The sequence below is a fragment of the Equus przewalskii genome, chromosome 13, assembly GCF_037783145.1.
Source record: "Equus przewalskii isolate Varuska chromosome 13, EquPr2, whole genome shotgun sequence".
Taxonomy (NCBI): domain Eukaryota; kingdom Metazoa; phylum Chordata; class Mammalia; order Perissodactyla; family Equidae; genus Equus; species Equus przewalskii.
Window position 1 is genome coordinate 45,427,741 of NC_091843.1, and position 17,934 is coordinate 45,445,674.

At 37.2% G+C, this 17,934-nt stretch overlaps 1 protein-coding gene across 1 annotated transcript in view; it reads left to right on the top strand.

Moving 5' to 3' along the window:
- Positions 1–17,934, top strand: part of FBN2 (fibrillin 2) — a 236,490-nt gene that overhangs the window by 101,054 nt on the left and 117,502 nt on the right. Inside the window, exon 8 of the mRNA XM_008530057.2 lies at positions 13,013–13,138. Within this exon, the coding sequence (XP_008528279.2) occupies positions 13,013–13,138 (126 nt within the window). The remainder of the gene's footprint in view (positions 1–13,012; positions 13,139–17,934) is intronic.

Consider the following 17,934-nt stretch of genomic DNA (forward strand, 5'->3'; position numbering starts at 1 on the left):
TCTTAAATTAAGGTTCTTACTGCATTATGCCAAAATACGTTTAAAAATCTTGAGGGTTTTGTGATTACATCTTAATGTACTGATGTTTAACAAGAAAAATGAGAACAGAAAATATTAAATTCTTGCATCTTTGCCAAGTCCAAATGGTTATAATAAATTTAACTTTGGAATTTCCTGACTTTTATGTTGTTGAAATTGTAGGTTTTACCCAACATTTGGGGAGCCTTTCAATTTAATTTTTCCTATATTTAAAATTTTTAAGGTAATTGCGGAAGGCAGGGAGAATTGGAAGAAAGAAAGAATCTGGAGGATGTAGTTTTATCAGCTCACCACTCAATTGTTAAAAGTATTTTCCTACAGAAGCTCAGCATCATCATTTTAAGTCCTCAGTATTTTAAAACTTGTGAATAATTTGGTCCTCTTTGTCTTGGACTAACAAAGGGTAACAAAATGTTTCCACTCTGAGTAAATAAAAAAGAAAAGAAAAGAAAAAAGAAAGGATAAAACCACTGCTGGTAAATAGTTACACTTCCCAAGAAATATCATTTTGGGATACAGACCAAAAATTTAGCTGATACAGTTTGACTATGTTATCAGTAACTTTTGTGTATTTTGAAGTAGAAATAGCTTTCCAACTGTTGTTGTAATGTTGAAAAGCGCTGTGATGGAATTGCCTCTTGCCGCCGTTACTTCATGCCCGAGTTACTCCAAATTAGTATTTAGAAAGATGCAGTATTGATTTCAGGCCAAAAGGGAACCATTCATTACATTGCTACAGTAGTAGCCTTTTAAAAAGTACTATTATTCTGCCTAGTAGACAAAAATCTCTTAATTAAAAAGTTCCTTTGGTGCCTATTAATGTTAACATACAGAGACTATTTTAAATGTCCTTCCTTAGATCAATAACAAGAGGAAAGAGGGACCAAGAAGGAATATGTTATCTTTCTATAGTAAACTTTTGAAATAACACAAAAATATTGATATTACATGATAGATGACAGGCTTCTGTCCTCTGTACGGTGGATGTATAGTGGATCCTGGTGTTTTCCATCATCTTAAAAGAAAGATATCCTGGGAGCCAGCTCCATGGCCTGGTGGTTAAGTTCAGCATGCTCTGCTTCCTGGGCACAGACCTGCACCTCTCATTGGCAGCCATGCTGTGGCAGCAACCCACATACCGTGTAGAGGAAGATTGGCACAGATGTTAGCTCAGGGCCAGAATTCCTCAGCAAAAAAAAAAAAAAAAAATATATATATATATATATATATATATATATATATATATATCTCCTTCTCTTTCCATCTTCCCCTTGAGCCACTGCCCTTTCTTTTCTGTCCTCTTCACATCAAACTTTGGAGTTATCTACAATCATTCTCTACCTTCTTTATTCTGATTTATTCTAGAACCCGCTGTAATCTAGGGAATATTCTCTCCAGTCAAGTGAAACTAATATCATTGAACTCACCAGGTGGATTTTTCCCATTCCTTACCTTACCTCACATTCCTGCAGAAAAAGTCATCTAGATGCAGTTGGCTCCCCAAAATGGAGTGCAGCTCCCTCCTGAGTTTCTCCCATTGTATGCAGCTGCCTGGTAGGCATGTTTACTTTAGATGTCCCGCAGTGATCTAAACTCAGCGTGCAGAGACTGAGTCTTTAGCTCCTCTGCACCTGCTGTCCATGTACCTCACCAGCATTTCTCATGTACCTCATCTCTATGATGGGCCCAAACATCCATTCTCTTGCCCAAGACATAAATCTGGGTACCACTCTTGATGCCTCCGTTTCCTCACACAACCATTTTGTCACCAAGACATTTGTATAGATTCTACTTCGTAAATATATTTTGAGTTCATCTGCTTCTCTCTGCCTTCCTCACCATTGTCTCTCTTCTGGAGTACTGAGACAGCTTTCCTTGAGGTCTCCCCACCTCTCACTTGTTCCACTGCAATCCTTTTTCCACGTTGCAGGCTCAATGATCTTTCTAGAACACAGATTTGGACATGTCCCTCCCCTGTTTGAGGATCAAGTTCCTGCGTGTCACCTTCTGGTTACCTCTCTAGCTGCATTTCTTTCTGCACACTCTGTGATTCACTTGCAGTAACATTCACTTAGTTCCTCAAATAAATCCTGCTCCCCCTTGCCTTGTGTGTGCTCTTCCTTCTGCCTGGAAAACAATATTTCATTTCATTCTCCTAGCCTGTAGTAGCACCATTTATCTGCTATATTTCAGTTTAACTGTCACTTTCCTGTGAAAGTCTTTCCTGACCTGTTCCTCCTCTGCGCTATTCCTACTTTTTGTCACACCACACTATCATCAAGTATAATTCTGATCTCCTGGCCTCCACTGCCACCTTTGGGGAAGGAGTCCGGCGAACCCCTGGTTTCAGCTCTCCTCACTGCTTTGCAGTTCTATTTCTGGTCCAAGGAAATGTTTATCTTGTGTTGTGAAACCTCTGGGTCTTCTTGTTTTCTCTTTTTATATGTCACTGCCACTGTTACGTTTTTGGAGCAGAAGGGGAGTACCAAAGCATCTTGACTAGAAGTCAAAATCTGCGTGTTTAATAAGCTTTCCAGGTGATTCTTATGCACGTTAAAGTTTTGTAACATTTGTACTCTGTTTTATTCTGTGGGGAAGCCTGAATCTATTTGACATGAACTTATTCGGCGTCAGATTCGCTCTATTACTACGTCCTCATTTTCCAGTTTCCCTGCCTTTGATGAAGTGTCTTCTCATCTCTCCACAGCAAAATGTTCCAGCTCTGCACTTAATTCCATTACTTTGCTAGACTCCTTCTAACTCTTGCTGTTAATTTGTTCAGTTTGTAGTTTGTCTCTCTTCTCTTTCCTCACCTACCATCAAGGTCATCCTAAAACACATTAGCACAAAGCCTCTCTCCTCCATCTCTTTAGTCACCTCTCACTGTACTATTTCTTTCTGACTTTCTTCACTATAAAGTTTCCTAAAAGCTTAGTTTGTACCAGCAATCCTAAGTTCCTTACTACCTTCTTATTTCTCATCCTGTTATAAAGTTGCCTTTGTTCTCTTGAATCCCTCACGGCATTTGCTATTCTTGATTATTCTGTTTCTTCTGAAGTATCGTTCCTTAATTGGTGTATTAGTTTCCTAATGCTGCTATAACATACTGCCACAAACTTAGTGGCTTAAAACAACGCAGATTTATTATCTTATGTTTCTGGAGATCAGAAGTCCAAAATGACAGTCCTCCTGGAGTGTCTAAGATAGAATCCATTTTCTTGACTCTTCCAGCTTCTAGAAGCTGCCCTCATTCCTTGGTTTGTGGCCCCCTTCCATTTTCAAAGCTAGCAGTGCAGCGACTTCAAATCTCTCTGAATCTGGCACTTCTTTCTCTCCCACTTATAAGGACCCTTGATAACATTGCACTGGGGACCAGAAATCTCAAGGTCAGCTGATTAGCAATCTTAATTCCCCTTTGTCATGTAAATTAACGTGTTGACAGGTTCCCAGGATTAGGACTGTCACATCTTTGGTGAGCCATTATTCTACCCACCACACTTGACTTCTTTAAAATTTAAATAGCTTTTCAGTAATCTTGGTGACCTCTCTTTTCTTATTCTTCATCTTCGCTTGGTCCGTTAGTTATAATTAGTAAGCTAGAGTTTCCCTGTATTTAAACATGTCTGATTCAGCCTTTTTCCATAAAAATACTCTTGATCAAGGCATGGAACATAGCTAAAGTCAATCTTTACCAATTAGAGCTGAAAGTAAAACAATGGTAATTCAGACATTTCATAAATCCTTACCAGATTTGCTATATACTCATACCCTATGGGAAAAAATTCACAAGAAGAATCTAGGGATTATGTTTGTCCACCTCCCCACAAATAAATTGTATTTAAGAGAAAAATAATTACATGCTAATTGGTTGGTCTGCAGAAGTTATAATACATCAGTTTTCTTGGTTATATAATAATGTAATAAGTAAGCTCTCCTCCAGTGGTAATGGTTCATACTAAATTAGAAACCCTGAATTAAGTTAAAAAGTATATGGCATGAGAAGGGAAGGCTTCCAGAATCTGAAGTAAGGACCTTGCTAGACTCTCTCCCCAGCAGAACAAGAATTTAACTGATGAAACTTATTTAGAAAAAAATGCACAGAACAATAATTTAAAGGCCCTGAAATTCTCCTAAGGACATACAGCAATAGAGAGATATTAATTCAAGAAAATCTACTAAATCTTTGTGAGAACAGCAAACATCAAATAGCACTTAAGCCACAGCCTGTTCCCTTTCCGTCACCACCCATCTCTGTATTTAGAGGCTCTACCTAGATGCCCTACTCTATGCAGGTGCAGGTAGGAAGCCAGGGCTAACCTCTTTCCCCAGCTACCACTCTGGGGCTATGGTTTCACCTTAGGAGGATGTTTCTTATCCCCTTGCCCTATCCCAAGTCCCTTTAGAAGCTCTAATCCAGGTGGGAGCAACAGAGAGGACTGCTCTCCCTTCCCCAACCAGCCTCCAACCATAGATGAAAGCTCTATTCTAGGTGCAAAAGGCCAAGAATAGTGGTTATCCAAATGCCCCAACTCCAGCTTGCTTATAGAGCAGAGGTTCCACTCGGAGAAGGTATACTGAGAATACCAGGAGCTGTGAGTCTCTTTCCCCCAGGCCCCGCAGGTAGAGCAGAGGCATCACTCCAGGTAAAGTGAGTCCCTGTCCACACCCCCCATCCCTGCATTGCCCAGGGGAAAGTCAGGTCAGAGGACTAAGAGCCCCTTACCCTGCCTGAGGGAACAACTTCATTTGGAACAGAGAATGGAGAATTCCGTGCCTAATCTTTACTGTCAAACAGTAGAGATTTTGGTGGAAAGCAATGAAGAGAAGGCTAGTAGCTCCATGATTCAAGCAAAACAGCAGAGTAGTCAGAAATTTAATAGAATTAGGGAAAGTTAGTCCAGAAGAGCCCCTCCTAGGATCACAGTCAACTCTGAGGTTGGAGAAGGCTGTATGTATGGGCTAGGCTACACCCACTCTGGAGTAATCAGAGCAGGATATGTGACAGACTTGAAAGCATTCCTCAAGCCCCACGCTGACCCGTCAACACAGGACAGAGCCTCACTAGCACAAAGAGCTTAAACACAACTGCTGATCAAACATTGAATAATTTAAGCTACTCTGACCCAGGGGTGACTCCTAGAGAGCCGGGTTTGAGAATAATAGCACAGTCATCCTTGGCAGTTTGAAATTATGTGCATGCCCAAGGCTGTGCCCTCTCAAGAGAGAGCAGAGAGAGAACCTCCAAGCTACCAGTCCCTGGCTGAACAGGGGGCAAAAAAACCCATAAACTCCTTGAACTTTGATAGCAACCTCCAAGCCACACACACATCCAATAGTAAAGAGTAGAAATCTAACTGGCTAAGGGGCCTTCAGCACAGCATTTGACCAATAAGTGCCTTGTGCAGTCTACAGAAGACATCTTAAGAATAAAAAGTACAGATAGGTTGAAGATTAAAAGATGGAAAAAGATATATCATGCAAATGACAACCAGCTAGAAAGGCTAAACTGTTATTAGACAAAATAGACTTTAAGTAAAAATGTTCCTAGAGATAGAGGGGGACATTTCATGATAAAAAGATTAATTCATCAGAGTTATAATGGTTATAAAAATATATATGCCCTAACAACAGAGCCCCAAATATATGAAAGCAAAAAAAAAGTAATTGAAGGGAGAAATAGACAATTTATCAGTAGCAGTGGAGAATTCAGTACCCCATTTTCGATAATGGATACAATAATACAACAACTAGGCAGAAGATCAACAAGGAAATGGAACAATGAACAACACTATAAACGAATTAGATCTCACAGACATATAAAGAATATTTCATCTAACAACAGCAGAATATATGTTCTTCTCAAATGCACACAGAACATTCTCCAGGATGGACCATATGCTAGGCCATAAAACGAGGCTTAATAAATATAAAATGGTTGAAATCATACCAAAGAATGTGCTTCAACCACAGTGGAATTAAATGAAATCAATCCCAGAAGAAAATTTGGGAAATTCATAAATATGTGGAAATTGAGCAACAGACTCCTAAATAACAAATTACGCAAGGACGAATCATAAGGAAACTAGAAAATAATTTGAGATGAATGAAAACAAACACACAATATATAAAACTTGTGAGATTCATTTAAATTCTACCAAACAATCAGAGAAGAATCCTTCATTAACCCTTCCCAAAAATAGAGGAGCTAGGAATGCCTCCAAACTCTTCCTCTAAGGACAGTATAAACCTGATACCAAAATCAGACAAAGAATATAAAAGAAAAGGAAACTAAAGATTAATATCTCTTATGAGTATAGATGTAAATGTCTTCAAGAAAATATCAGCACACCAAATCCAGCCACATTTAAAAAGCATCATACATCACTATCAATTGAGATTTATCCCAGGAATGCAAGGTTGGTTTAGCATCTGAAAATTAAGTAATGTGATATATTATATAAGTAGAATAAAGGACAAAAGCCATACAATCATCTCAATAGATGCAGAAAATGTATTTGAAAAAAAAAATCCAACAATTTTTCATAATAAAAATGATCAACAAATTAGGAATAGAAAGCAACATCCTCAACACGATAAAGGGCATTTATGAAAAATTTCAGCTAAAATCATACTTACTGGCAGAACAATGGATGATTTCCCTAGGATCAAGAACAAGACAGATGTTCACTCTCACAGTTTCTGCTCATCATTGTACTGAAGGTTCTAGCCAGAGCCAATAGGCAAGAAAAGGAAATCCAAATTATCCGAATTGGAAACGAAGAAATAAAACTACCTGTTTGCAGATGACATGCCTTTAGTGGATAAGGGATCAACTAAAGTGAACAATGTACCTGCTAAAGTGGAGAAAGTATCCTCTGAAAAACTGTTTGATCCAATAAATGAGTTCAGCAAGGTTGCTGTTATACAATATCAATATATAACAATGAATTGTATTTCCATACACTAGTGGTGAACATTCTGAAAATGAAACTAAGAAAAGAATTCCCTTTACAATGGGACAAAAAAGAATAAAATGCTTAGGAATAAGTTTAACGAAAGAAGTGAAAGACTTTTACACTTAAAATTACAAAACTTTGGGGTGGCGTAGTGGTTAAGTTTGGCATGCTCTGCTTCAGCAGCCTAGGTTCACAGGTTCAGATTCTGGGTGTGAACCTTTACCACTCATCAGCCATGCTGTGGTGGCAACCCACATATAAAGTGGAGGAAGATGGGTACAGATATTAGCTCAGGGCTAATCTTCCTCAGCAAAAAAATAAAAATAAAAAATAAAAAAATTACAAAACCTCATTGAAAGGAATTAAAGAAGATCTAAATAAGTGGAAAGACATTCCATGTTTATAGATTAGAAAATTTAAGATGGCAATACTTCCCAAACTATCTGTAGATACAACACAATCCTTGTCAAAATCCCAACCTGCTTTTTTCCAGAGATTGATGATCTGATTCTAAAGTTCATATGGAAATTCATATTCAATTCATGTATCAGATATGGGACATATATAAAGAACTCTTACAACTCAATTAGAAAAAGACAAATAACTCAGTTAAAAACTGGACAAAGTAATGGAGTAGATATTTCTCCAAAGAGATATATTAAAAAGCCAATAAGCACATGAAAATGTGCTCAACATCATTAGTCGTTAAGGAACTGCAAACCAAAACTACAATGTGATACCACTTCAAACCATTACAATAAAAAAGATAATAATGAGTGTTGGCAAGGATATGGAGAAATTGGAATCCTCATACGTTGCTAGAGAGAATGTAAAATATTATAGCTGCTTTGGAAAACAATTTAGCAGTTCCTTAAGTTAAGCTCAGAGTTACAATATGACTCAGCAATTTCACCTCTAGGTATATACCCAAGTGAGATGAAAACATGTATCCACACAAAGCTAGTACCTGGATGTTCTAGCAGGTTTATTTGTAATAGCCAAAAAATGGAAACATCCATACAGTGGAATATTACTCAGCAATTAGAAGGAATGCAGTACTACTATGTGCTACAACATGGGTAAACCTTCAAAACATTATGCTAAGTGAAAGAAGTCAGTCACAAAAGATCATACATTTTATGATTCCATTTATATGAAATGTCCAGAACAGGCAAATCTGTAGAGACAGATTAGTTGTTATTAGTTTTAGATCTATTAGTTAGAGATTAGTTATTCCCTAGTGCTTGGAGGGAGGTGGGGAGAGTGACTGCTAATGGGATGGAATTACTTTCGAAGGGATGAAAATGTGTTAAAATGGCGTTGTAGTGATGGTTGTAGAATCCTGTGAATATACTAAAAACCATTGAATTTTACACTTTAAATGGATGAATTGTATTACAGTTCTTATATTTCAATAAAGCTGTTTATAAATATACAATGAAATTCTGAGTACAGTTGATATATACCTTGCTTTCAAAATCTGAAAATGGGGAAAGCAAACTTCAAATTTTCATTATAACTTAGTTGATCATTTTGATAAGACCTGTTCTTTTAAAAGCTTGAAATAGGTAGCAATTTATTGAGTTTAAAATTTAGTCATAAATTTTCTTAATTTCAAACATTGAACTTCTATTAATTAATAATTCCATTAATATTAAACTATAAATATTAAAATTAAATTAATATTAAACTATTAATAAAAGTTCAGTATAAAACAGAAATATACTTATTCTATAGCAAAAAGAAATTATATAGAATAGGCCAAATACATCTGTAGTTCCTTGGCATTGATGGAAAGAAAATATTCTAAGAATTTTTTTTAAACAAAATTCCTTGTTTGATTTGTTCTGAGTTCTCTGTAGCGTAATTGTTACATGACTGCTTTTATGTATGTCATGTACATGTTGGAATTGACAGGATCTCTATGGCAATGTTCTTAGAATTCAGTGATATTAGCGCTCCTTACCAAATTATTCATTATATTCTGCTTAGAGTAAGATTTACAGTAAATGTTCGTTGACAAATATGAGGTTATGTGGTTTGGCCATCCGAAATCTATCAGATGGTTTTGCTTAGATCTAGTTTTCTTTTTTGAAAAACCTGTGTTCAGCTTCCTCAAATTACCACTTTCCAGTCCTTTTCTTTCTTTACCCTTCCATGGCACACTCAAAATCCTCTCCTTTTTGACAGTGTTTCTCCTTTGCCTCCATTCATCATACTCTTCCCTTTATCTCCCTGATCCTTCCTTCCCAGTCCCCTATACTGACTTTTCTTCTCTTGACTCTCCCTTAGATAGTGGTGGTTCTCAGAGTTCCCTCCTTAAATTTGACTCTTCATTTATAGGTCTTCTTTGGAAATCTCATCTATTGCTAAAACTTCAAATGCAATCCACAGAGTTGGTGATAAACCACAAACATACATGTTTACTCTTTATCTCTTCACTGAGTTTCGAATTTTTGGCTGTGTAGTTGGAATTTCTGCCTGTTTCTCTCAAACATCTCAAGTTCAAAATGTTCAAAACTCAACCTCACAATGCATTCTTCCTTCGGTCTCATTCTCTGTTAATAGTACTACCATCATCTCCCTTGTCAATCAAGCTAGAAGTCTGAGATATTTATCCAGTGGCAAAGTTCTGTGTATTTCTCCTAGATATCTCTTGAATGTGTGCTCTTTTCCTCATCATAAAGCCTATTTCAGGCTTTCCTCCTTTATCACTGGACTATTTATTATCTATCCACATTAAACACAAGGATTAGCTTTCTAAAATATTGATTTGCTTGTATAACACTCTTGTTTATTTGAAACTCCTTCAAAGACACCATAAATCACCTGAGAATAAAATCCAACGTCCTCGGGAAGGCTCTCCAGGATTTGGCATATGGCTAACTAGTTAAGCTTACCTTCCATCAGTTTCCAAGCCATTCCGGCAGACTTTCCATTCTTCAACTGTGCCATATTTTCAGATGTATTTACCCGTCTTGTTTTTTGTTTTTGTTTTGATTTGTTGTTTTTTATTACTAACTAACTGCATCCCACCTGCCGCAGTAATTGGTTCAGGATTCCAGGCCTGTGCCAATCAGCACATTCTCCTGGCTAGCGGAATCGTTCAAAAATTGGCATGTGATTCCATTCAGGACATTAAGACAAAAGGGAAGATTTGCTTGGTGCTTTTGGGAAAAAATTTTCTCTCTGTGAGGAGAGAGTCCCTAGAAGAGATACTCTCTTTTCCACTAGGTGTCCCAGTGAAAGACCTAACCAAGAACGGCTGCAGCCATTTTGCTCCCATCAGAGGAGGCAGCCTAACGAAGAAGCTGAAGCACAGAGGAGGGCAGAGTTGAGCCTATCTCGCAGAAACTGAGCACAAGACCTTGGCTTAAACCAGTCCTGAAGTCCATGCCGCTTCTGAACTTTCAGATCTGCAAGCTATTAAATTTCTGGTGAATGTCAGTTTGGATCAATTTTTCTGATATTTGCAGACCAAAGCCTCCAAACTGATAAATAAACTTAAAAAAAAAAAAAACAGTTCAAAGGGGGTTAGGTGGAGACACATTAAGTATGCAGAGCGTGAATGAAATCAATTCCCGTTGCTAAGAATTTGCCTTTTCCCATGAACAGGCTTGTCACCATTAGGCACGTGTGTTTATACCTAGGCAACAGACACTTTCTGTCTGTGAGGAAACTGCTTGCAAATCTAATTATGACACATGCTCTTGAAGAACTAATATTATGAAAGAGCTAAATGCATACATCCTTCTTAATGTTAATGCTAAATTTAAATTTAAATTGATGGATAAAATATTGGGCATGACTACATTGAAATACAGGGTGTTTTGATGAGTAAAAAAAGAAAAAACACCAAACTTTTAAATTTTTAAAATCTGCTGGGGAGTCTAGTCCAAAAAGAAATGAAAAACATTCCTATTTTTCATATAGAATTCTTATCTACTTTACTGAAAGGCTTTTACATATAATTATTTTGAAGCTTAACCTCTTAAGGCTCCTATTTAATTCTAGGGAGCATTGTGAAACATGGAGTTTTTGTACAATAAGATATTTAACACAAAACCCACAAACTTAATATCATTCCATGTGTTCTATGTTCCAGATTTTTTTTCCATACAAAAGAAAAAATGTCAAACGTCTTTCAATTTTCTACTCTTTTTGTTGTTAGGAAGGGTATTTGAAAGTAGAGGACAAAGAAGTTCTTTATTATGAAAGGAAATGCCTGGGAATACGAGTTAATGCTTAAATGAAAGACTTAAGTTTCCTAATTTTTAAGAATTTGGATGAATCCTGGGCTCCATAAGTGCCTTGATTGTTGGTACAGCTTTAGATGTAAGGGGATCAGAAGCAAGTTTCAGTCCTTCCCTTTTGTACTACTTGCTGCTATACTTTATAGTATTCTCTTGTTTTGTCTTCCTTATCCTGAAGTGACTCATCAGTTTGTTTGATGATTGAAGTATAGCTGTTCTAGTTTCCTGTCTCTTCTGAGTTTATATTCAGTTTTATTATGATGCACTGCACTAAGATAGCAACACAACATGCAACAGATCCTAATTTTGCACACGTGGTTTCATTTTGTTGGATTAAGTCTTATGGTAACTCTTTCACCACATTATACATTTGCTCCTCGTGTAGTCAGTTCATGTTAGAATTCTGATCTCTCTTGGGGAATTGGTAGATTTTGATTTGCACGACTGTGCCTTCGCTGGCTAACCGTTAAGCCTCAAATGAAGATATTACTTCAGAGAATGTCTGAATCTGGTAACATTTTTTATAAGAACATTCCAAGAAGACACACAAGCATATAGTTATTTCATGATACAGCTTCTAGGCAAGAGTGACTTGTCAGAATAAATGGGAAAAAAAAATGAATAGACCAATAGAGGAATTCAAGAAAGGCATTGCCAACCATTTTTTAAATTATGGGGTCTAAATTTTTTCCTTGTATTTACAATAAGAATGTAATTTTTCCCTGTGTTTTTAATTGATGCATTTAAAAAAATACATGCAACTAAAAAAAAACTAAACAGAAACTAGAAGCTCAGGTTTGCTTTTCAGTAATCATCTATTTTTATGGCTTCTATAATTATTCCCTGTATTCTCTGGTCTTTGCTAACTCTGTTCCTTAAAATGGACAACCAGCTCACAGGCATTCGTGGCTGAATTTTCCTCACAATGGCTCATTTCCTTTTAAATGTATTAGCAAGTAGCTCCCAATGTACCTAATTGTAGCTTTGTTTGACTTTCCACCTCTCTCTGCTTATTGAACTAGAGGTAAAGTACATTAAAGCTTATAGAAATGGCCAGGTTTTCTGCTTTAGGGAAAGTTTAAAAGAAAGCAGACCTTTCATTAATGTGAAACGGAATAGACTAGTCCCAGCATTGAGTAAGCTGAATAGAGAAATGCAGGGAGGTACAATAGGAAAACTGGACACTTCCCAAAGCCTCTTGAGTGTGCCCTTCACCATGTTTCTGTGTTATTTTAGATTTAAAGTTAATTCCCAGAATGTCAAATATACCCGTATTCAGATGTAAGTACAAAAACATAGCCTAAAGCCAAACAGAAAAAAAAATTTGCCACCCTGTGTTGGTTCAAACACTTAGTGCAAAAATTAGCTATAAATTTTTAAATGTACTTATTCCGTATTTTAAAATGTAATCCATGTATGTGTTTTTTTAAAGGCTCTAGTAGGATAATTCCCTAATTGATGTAGAATGGAAACTAAAACATTGACATCTTTACTTATTTCTAATTTGAATTGCATTTGGGAAAAAAAAAGATATAGAGTTTTGCTTTCTTTGGCCTTGTTTTACTGCCATGGGAGTTCACTTTCATCTCAGTTCCCATAGATATGTGTGAGAAATTCCTTAGGGCCTGAAACAGGAGTATCTTTAAGGTTACATGATCTGACCTAATCAACCATGAGTGCTCTCATACTCTTCAAAAAAGATTCCTTTTAAAAGCTATTTAATGAAGCCTTTCTCAATCGTCTTCTCCTTCTTCCCTTGATTAGACCTCGATGAGTGCAGCATCATTCCTGGGATATGTGAAACTGGGGAGTGTTCCAACACCGTGGGAAGCTATTTTTGCGTTTGTCCACGTGGATACGTAACCTCAACAGATGGCTCTCGGTGCATTGGTAAGCCTCGAGTTTTGAAGGCACAATACACTGCTTCTTTATAATGACAGGACAGCCCAAACAGGTATGAAGATGGCAACGATTATAAAACCATTGGGAAAATGGCTGAAAGAGTTGTTTAAAATAAAATACCACCATTGAAGGATTGATAGACCAGGTACTCTTTGCAAAGATTTCAGTTTCAGAAGCCATCTGGGTTAGTTTTATGTTGTCAAAGTCATTTTTGAAATAAAGGAAGACTTCCTCAAGACATTGCTCTTGCCCAGCCTTAGAGATGCAGAGGCATGAAGAAGATTTTTAAAAATCTGCTTTGGGAAACAGAATGTAGTAATTAAAGGTCTTTTGTTGCTATGAATCATGAATGTAATCAATGTCTTATTTACTGAGCACTTGTGTATTCTAGTGAAAATAGTTATTATTATTGCAAAAAAGAAATTGACACCTTTAATTTTGTGTTTTAAGCTTATTCAAATTAAAGCCAAATATATTTGTATGCTCTCCTTTGTTTGTTCAGAAAGATGAAATAGTGTTTCTCAGTCATGTGTAAGTCACCCATTATTGAGCAAGTCTTAGACTCATGTAGTCTAAGCCTTCATATAGTACAGGAATTATGGAAATTAAATCAGCACTCAAAGAATGGAGTTGCTTGGTTCATTAGAGGACGGCTGTCTGGGCCATGACAGTTTCCAAGCCCCACCAGGAGGATGTGTCAGCAGCTAACTGCCAGGGCCTCTGTGGATCCCAGTGACGGTGCCCTGGTGAACTGGGTTGATGAGATGGAAATACAGAGTCAAGGATGTAAACTAGAAGTCCTAGGCCACCAACAAAAGGGCTGTGGCCTGAATTCACTTGATAAAATGTACTGATATGCCAGACACTATGCTAGCTGTGAACATGAGAGATGTAGATCCTGCCTTCAGAAAACTATATTGTCATCATAAATAATAGTAGAAGAGTAGCAAGAACAGTCAACGAAGAAACAGTGGTAGTGGGAGTGAAAATAACAGCTACCATTTATGAAACACATATCATGCATAAGGCACTAGACATCTACTTTGCCTCATTATCTCATAGCTGTAGGGCGTTGGGCAGGCTATTGACCTCTCTATACTTCAGTTTCTTCTAGTAAATGTTCAATAAAATATTCCTTATTATTACTATTAGGAGGAGAAAGAGGGAAAGAAGGAGAAAGAGGATATACCTGCACTGGACCTGTATATTATGTTATGTAATCCTTAGAAAATACTCTGTGTGATAGGTGTAATTATTCAGCTTTACAGATGAAGGAATTGAGGTTAAGAGAAGTTAAGTGACTTACACAATGTGTAGGACCAATAAATGGAGCCGGGATTTGAATCCAGGTATCTCTGACTCCTGCATCTGTGTTACTGTGACGCTACACTGCCTCCTTATGTACTTTCAGGTGAGAGAGACCCTGTGTCTAGATATCAAGGTCTCTAGCATGAGTGATTTCTCCACTACCATGTTGCCAGTCTGCTTTGAGAAGTAGAATGTCCATTTGGAGCCTCCCTTTCTCATCTTAGAACGATGAGATTTGAATGACAATTGTTCTTTATGAATAAATCAGAGTTTCTATCTTACATTAGGTAAAACATTTTTAGTGAAATATTAAGTCTATAAAACTGAGCACATTATTTGTGGGGTCAATGTTGCCAATTGGCTTACTGGATTGTAAGTCTGATTCATTTAACATAACAGGTATGAGAAACGAAAATTAGTAGAACTACTTACCACTTGGCTTAATTTTCTTAAACTGTAAAGGAAAAGTGCAGTCACACACATACACACACAATCATCAGTTTCAAACAGGCATGGACTCAACTCTAGGAGAAATGTCAGTTTGGGAGTTGTCATTGAACATCATTGGCTGGATGCCATAGACCCTGGCTTCGGGAAACTTATATTCTAGAATATGGCTAGAAGAAATGTGGCTAGAGAAGGAAGTGAGGTTATTACCATGAAATTCCAGAAGTAGCAATAAGAATGTATGTATTTTGTTTGGTAGGCAGTGTGGAGTACAGACATGCATTGCTTAACAAAAGGGATATGTTCTAAGAAATGCACCCTTAGGTGCTTTTGTCATTGTGGGAACATCATAGAGTAACTTACACAAACCTAGATGATATAACCTACTACACACCTAAGCTATATGGTACTAATCTTATGAGACCATCATCATATATGTGGTCTGTTGTTGTCTAAAACATCATTATTCAGCACATGACTGTAATTAAAGGCCTTTGAGAATGAATTGGAATAGGGGTAGGGAGGGGTGAGAAGAGAGACAAACTCGTTAGAAGGCAGAATCTGTCATAACAAATCTTAGTGTTTTATATCATATTTCTAAATTATTTCTTTGTTTTATTTCTTAAATTTCTAAATCTTTCTTTAATTAAACAAAACTTGTGGGGTTTTTTTTTTGCATTGAAAAGGAGGCATATTCATCATATTCAGACAGTCAAGATCAAGATTCCTAATGATTTACTGAGGTTGTTTTTCTTGAATGTCAGTTATTTGGTTTACCGTTAAATCATGGTAAACTCTCTTTATCTCATGCCTCTCTATATAAAGTCCTGAGTCATTACCTGGACATTCAAATCGCTTTAGAACCTGACCCAGCCTGTATTCAGGACTCATCTCTAACCACTTGCCACCTCATGCTCACATTTCTCTCATTACCGTACATGAGCACACTGCTGTGCCTTTGCCCACAGAATCCCCTCTGCCTGAAGCATCTTGATGTCCTCCTTCTATGCTCGTTAGAACCCAACTCATCTCAAATTAGTTACCACTTTTTTTTATAGCCACCTCTACTTAACTCACATTTCCTTCTTGGGCAAAATTAATCAGCCCCTCACATAATATTTTTCATTTCTGGGTTTATCACATTGTCACAGGTACTTGTGCTTTGCCTGTTGGCCAGTGAGCTCCATTAGGTCCTGCCTTCTTGTCCCTCGTGCTTTATGTAGTACCTTGCATAGAAGTTTGGGCTCAGTAAATCTTTTCCGAATGAACAGGCAAACTCGCAAATGAATGAATGAATGAGATGATATTGAATGGAAGGATTTCACGTTGGTTAATAACTGCTTTGCATCATTTGGCATCCTGTTGGACATGAAGTAGTGGCACTGAGTCGTGGTCCTGGATGCTCAGAAGGCAAGAGCCTGCTTGAGCTCAAGAGAGCTGAGGCACAGTAAGTCCTGTGCTAAGCAGGAGTCACCATTCATTTCAGTATCAACATCCTGACCCAGGAACAGGAGAAAGCCCCTAAGGAGGGGAGAATGACTTTCCAAAATTACAAAACCAATGTTAAAATTAAGTAAGCAGCTTAAAAACTTTTTGAATAACTCTGTTACATTTGGAATAAGTATGTGTTTTCCATGCATGAGAAAAAATAAATCTAACATTTTAATGTGTAAAAGATCTTTGACTTTGATTTTTAAAAATCTGAGTCCATATTTTCTTAGATTGAATTTATTTATGATTGAATTATATATGTCATGGATATTTCCATGCTGTTTATTTTGTATCCACATATATGCTAACAATAATGAGTTGGACAAATTCAAAACTTTTTCTTGAGTATGAAATTGCATGTTATCTGCAGCTTTATTCTAAGAGTGACATATGCTGAAAGCTGCCCTGATTCCTTTTTTTTTTAAAGTATGCTTTTTAGTGAGGAAGATTGGCCCTGAGCTAACATCTGTTGCCAATCTTCCCCTTTTTTTTTGTTTTTTTCTCCCCAAAACCACAGTACATAGTTGTATATCCCAGTTGTAGGTCTTTCTAGTTCTATGTGGGATGCTCCCACAGCATGGCTTGATGAGTGGTGCATAGGTCTGCACCCAGGATCTGAACTGGTGAACCCTGGGCCACCAAAGCGGAGCGTGCGAACTTAACCACTCAGCCACAGGGCCAGCCCCTTAAAAGCATTTTTTCTAAGTTATAAGCATATTCTAAGTTATATTATAAGCATATTCTAAGTTAATAAAAACATCCTGAGTCTATACCACATTATAAAGCATCAATAAACTGCCTTTTTCTTTTATGTATAGGAGAGTTTAGCTGAACGTTTTAATTATAAAATAGGATAGTTTTCCCATTTCATTTTATGCTAAATATAAAAGTCAAATTCCTTATATAATTTTATCTAGTGTATTTTATCAAGTTTTTTAAATATCCAGGAAAGAGCTTTCTTTTTTAACAAAGACTACAATTATATGTCTGTTCTCAAAAGAGTTGAAACATAGCTAACACTCTTTTTCTTAGAAGCTTTTTGTTTGTTTGTTTGCTGAGGAAGATTCGCCCTGAGCTGACATGTGTTCCAGTCTTCCTCTATTTTTTATATAGGCGGCTGCCACAGCGTGGCCACCGATGAATGGTGTAGGTCCATGCCCAGGAACCGAACCGAGGCCGCCAAAGGAGAGTGTGCCAAACTTAACCACTAGGCTACAGGGTCAGCCCCTTAAAAGCATTTTTAATAGCACAACGTAATGACCTTTATATTGTTTTGGAATTCAGTGTCATTGTACTATCCATGACATTATTAATTCCTAATTTCCACGATGTAATATAGGCAAGAGGAATGACTGGCAGCCAGCAATGAGTAAATAATGAGTTGACAAGCAACAGCAAACACATGCTCTGTGCAAGATAATGTGCCTGCTGGACCCAGAGCTAGCAGGGACCCTGAGCAAGGGAACTTGGGACCCAGAGCTAGCGGGGACCCTGAGCAAGGGAACTTGGGACCCAGAGCTAGCGGGGACCCTGAGCAA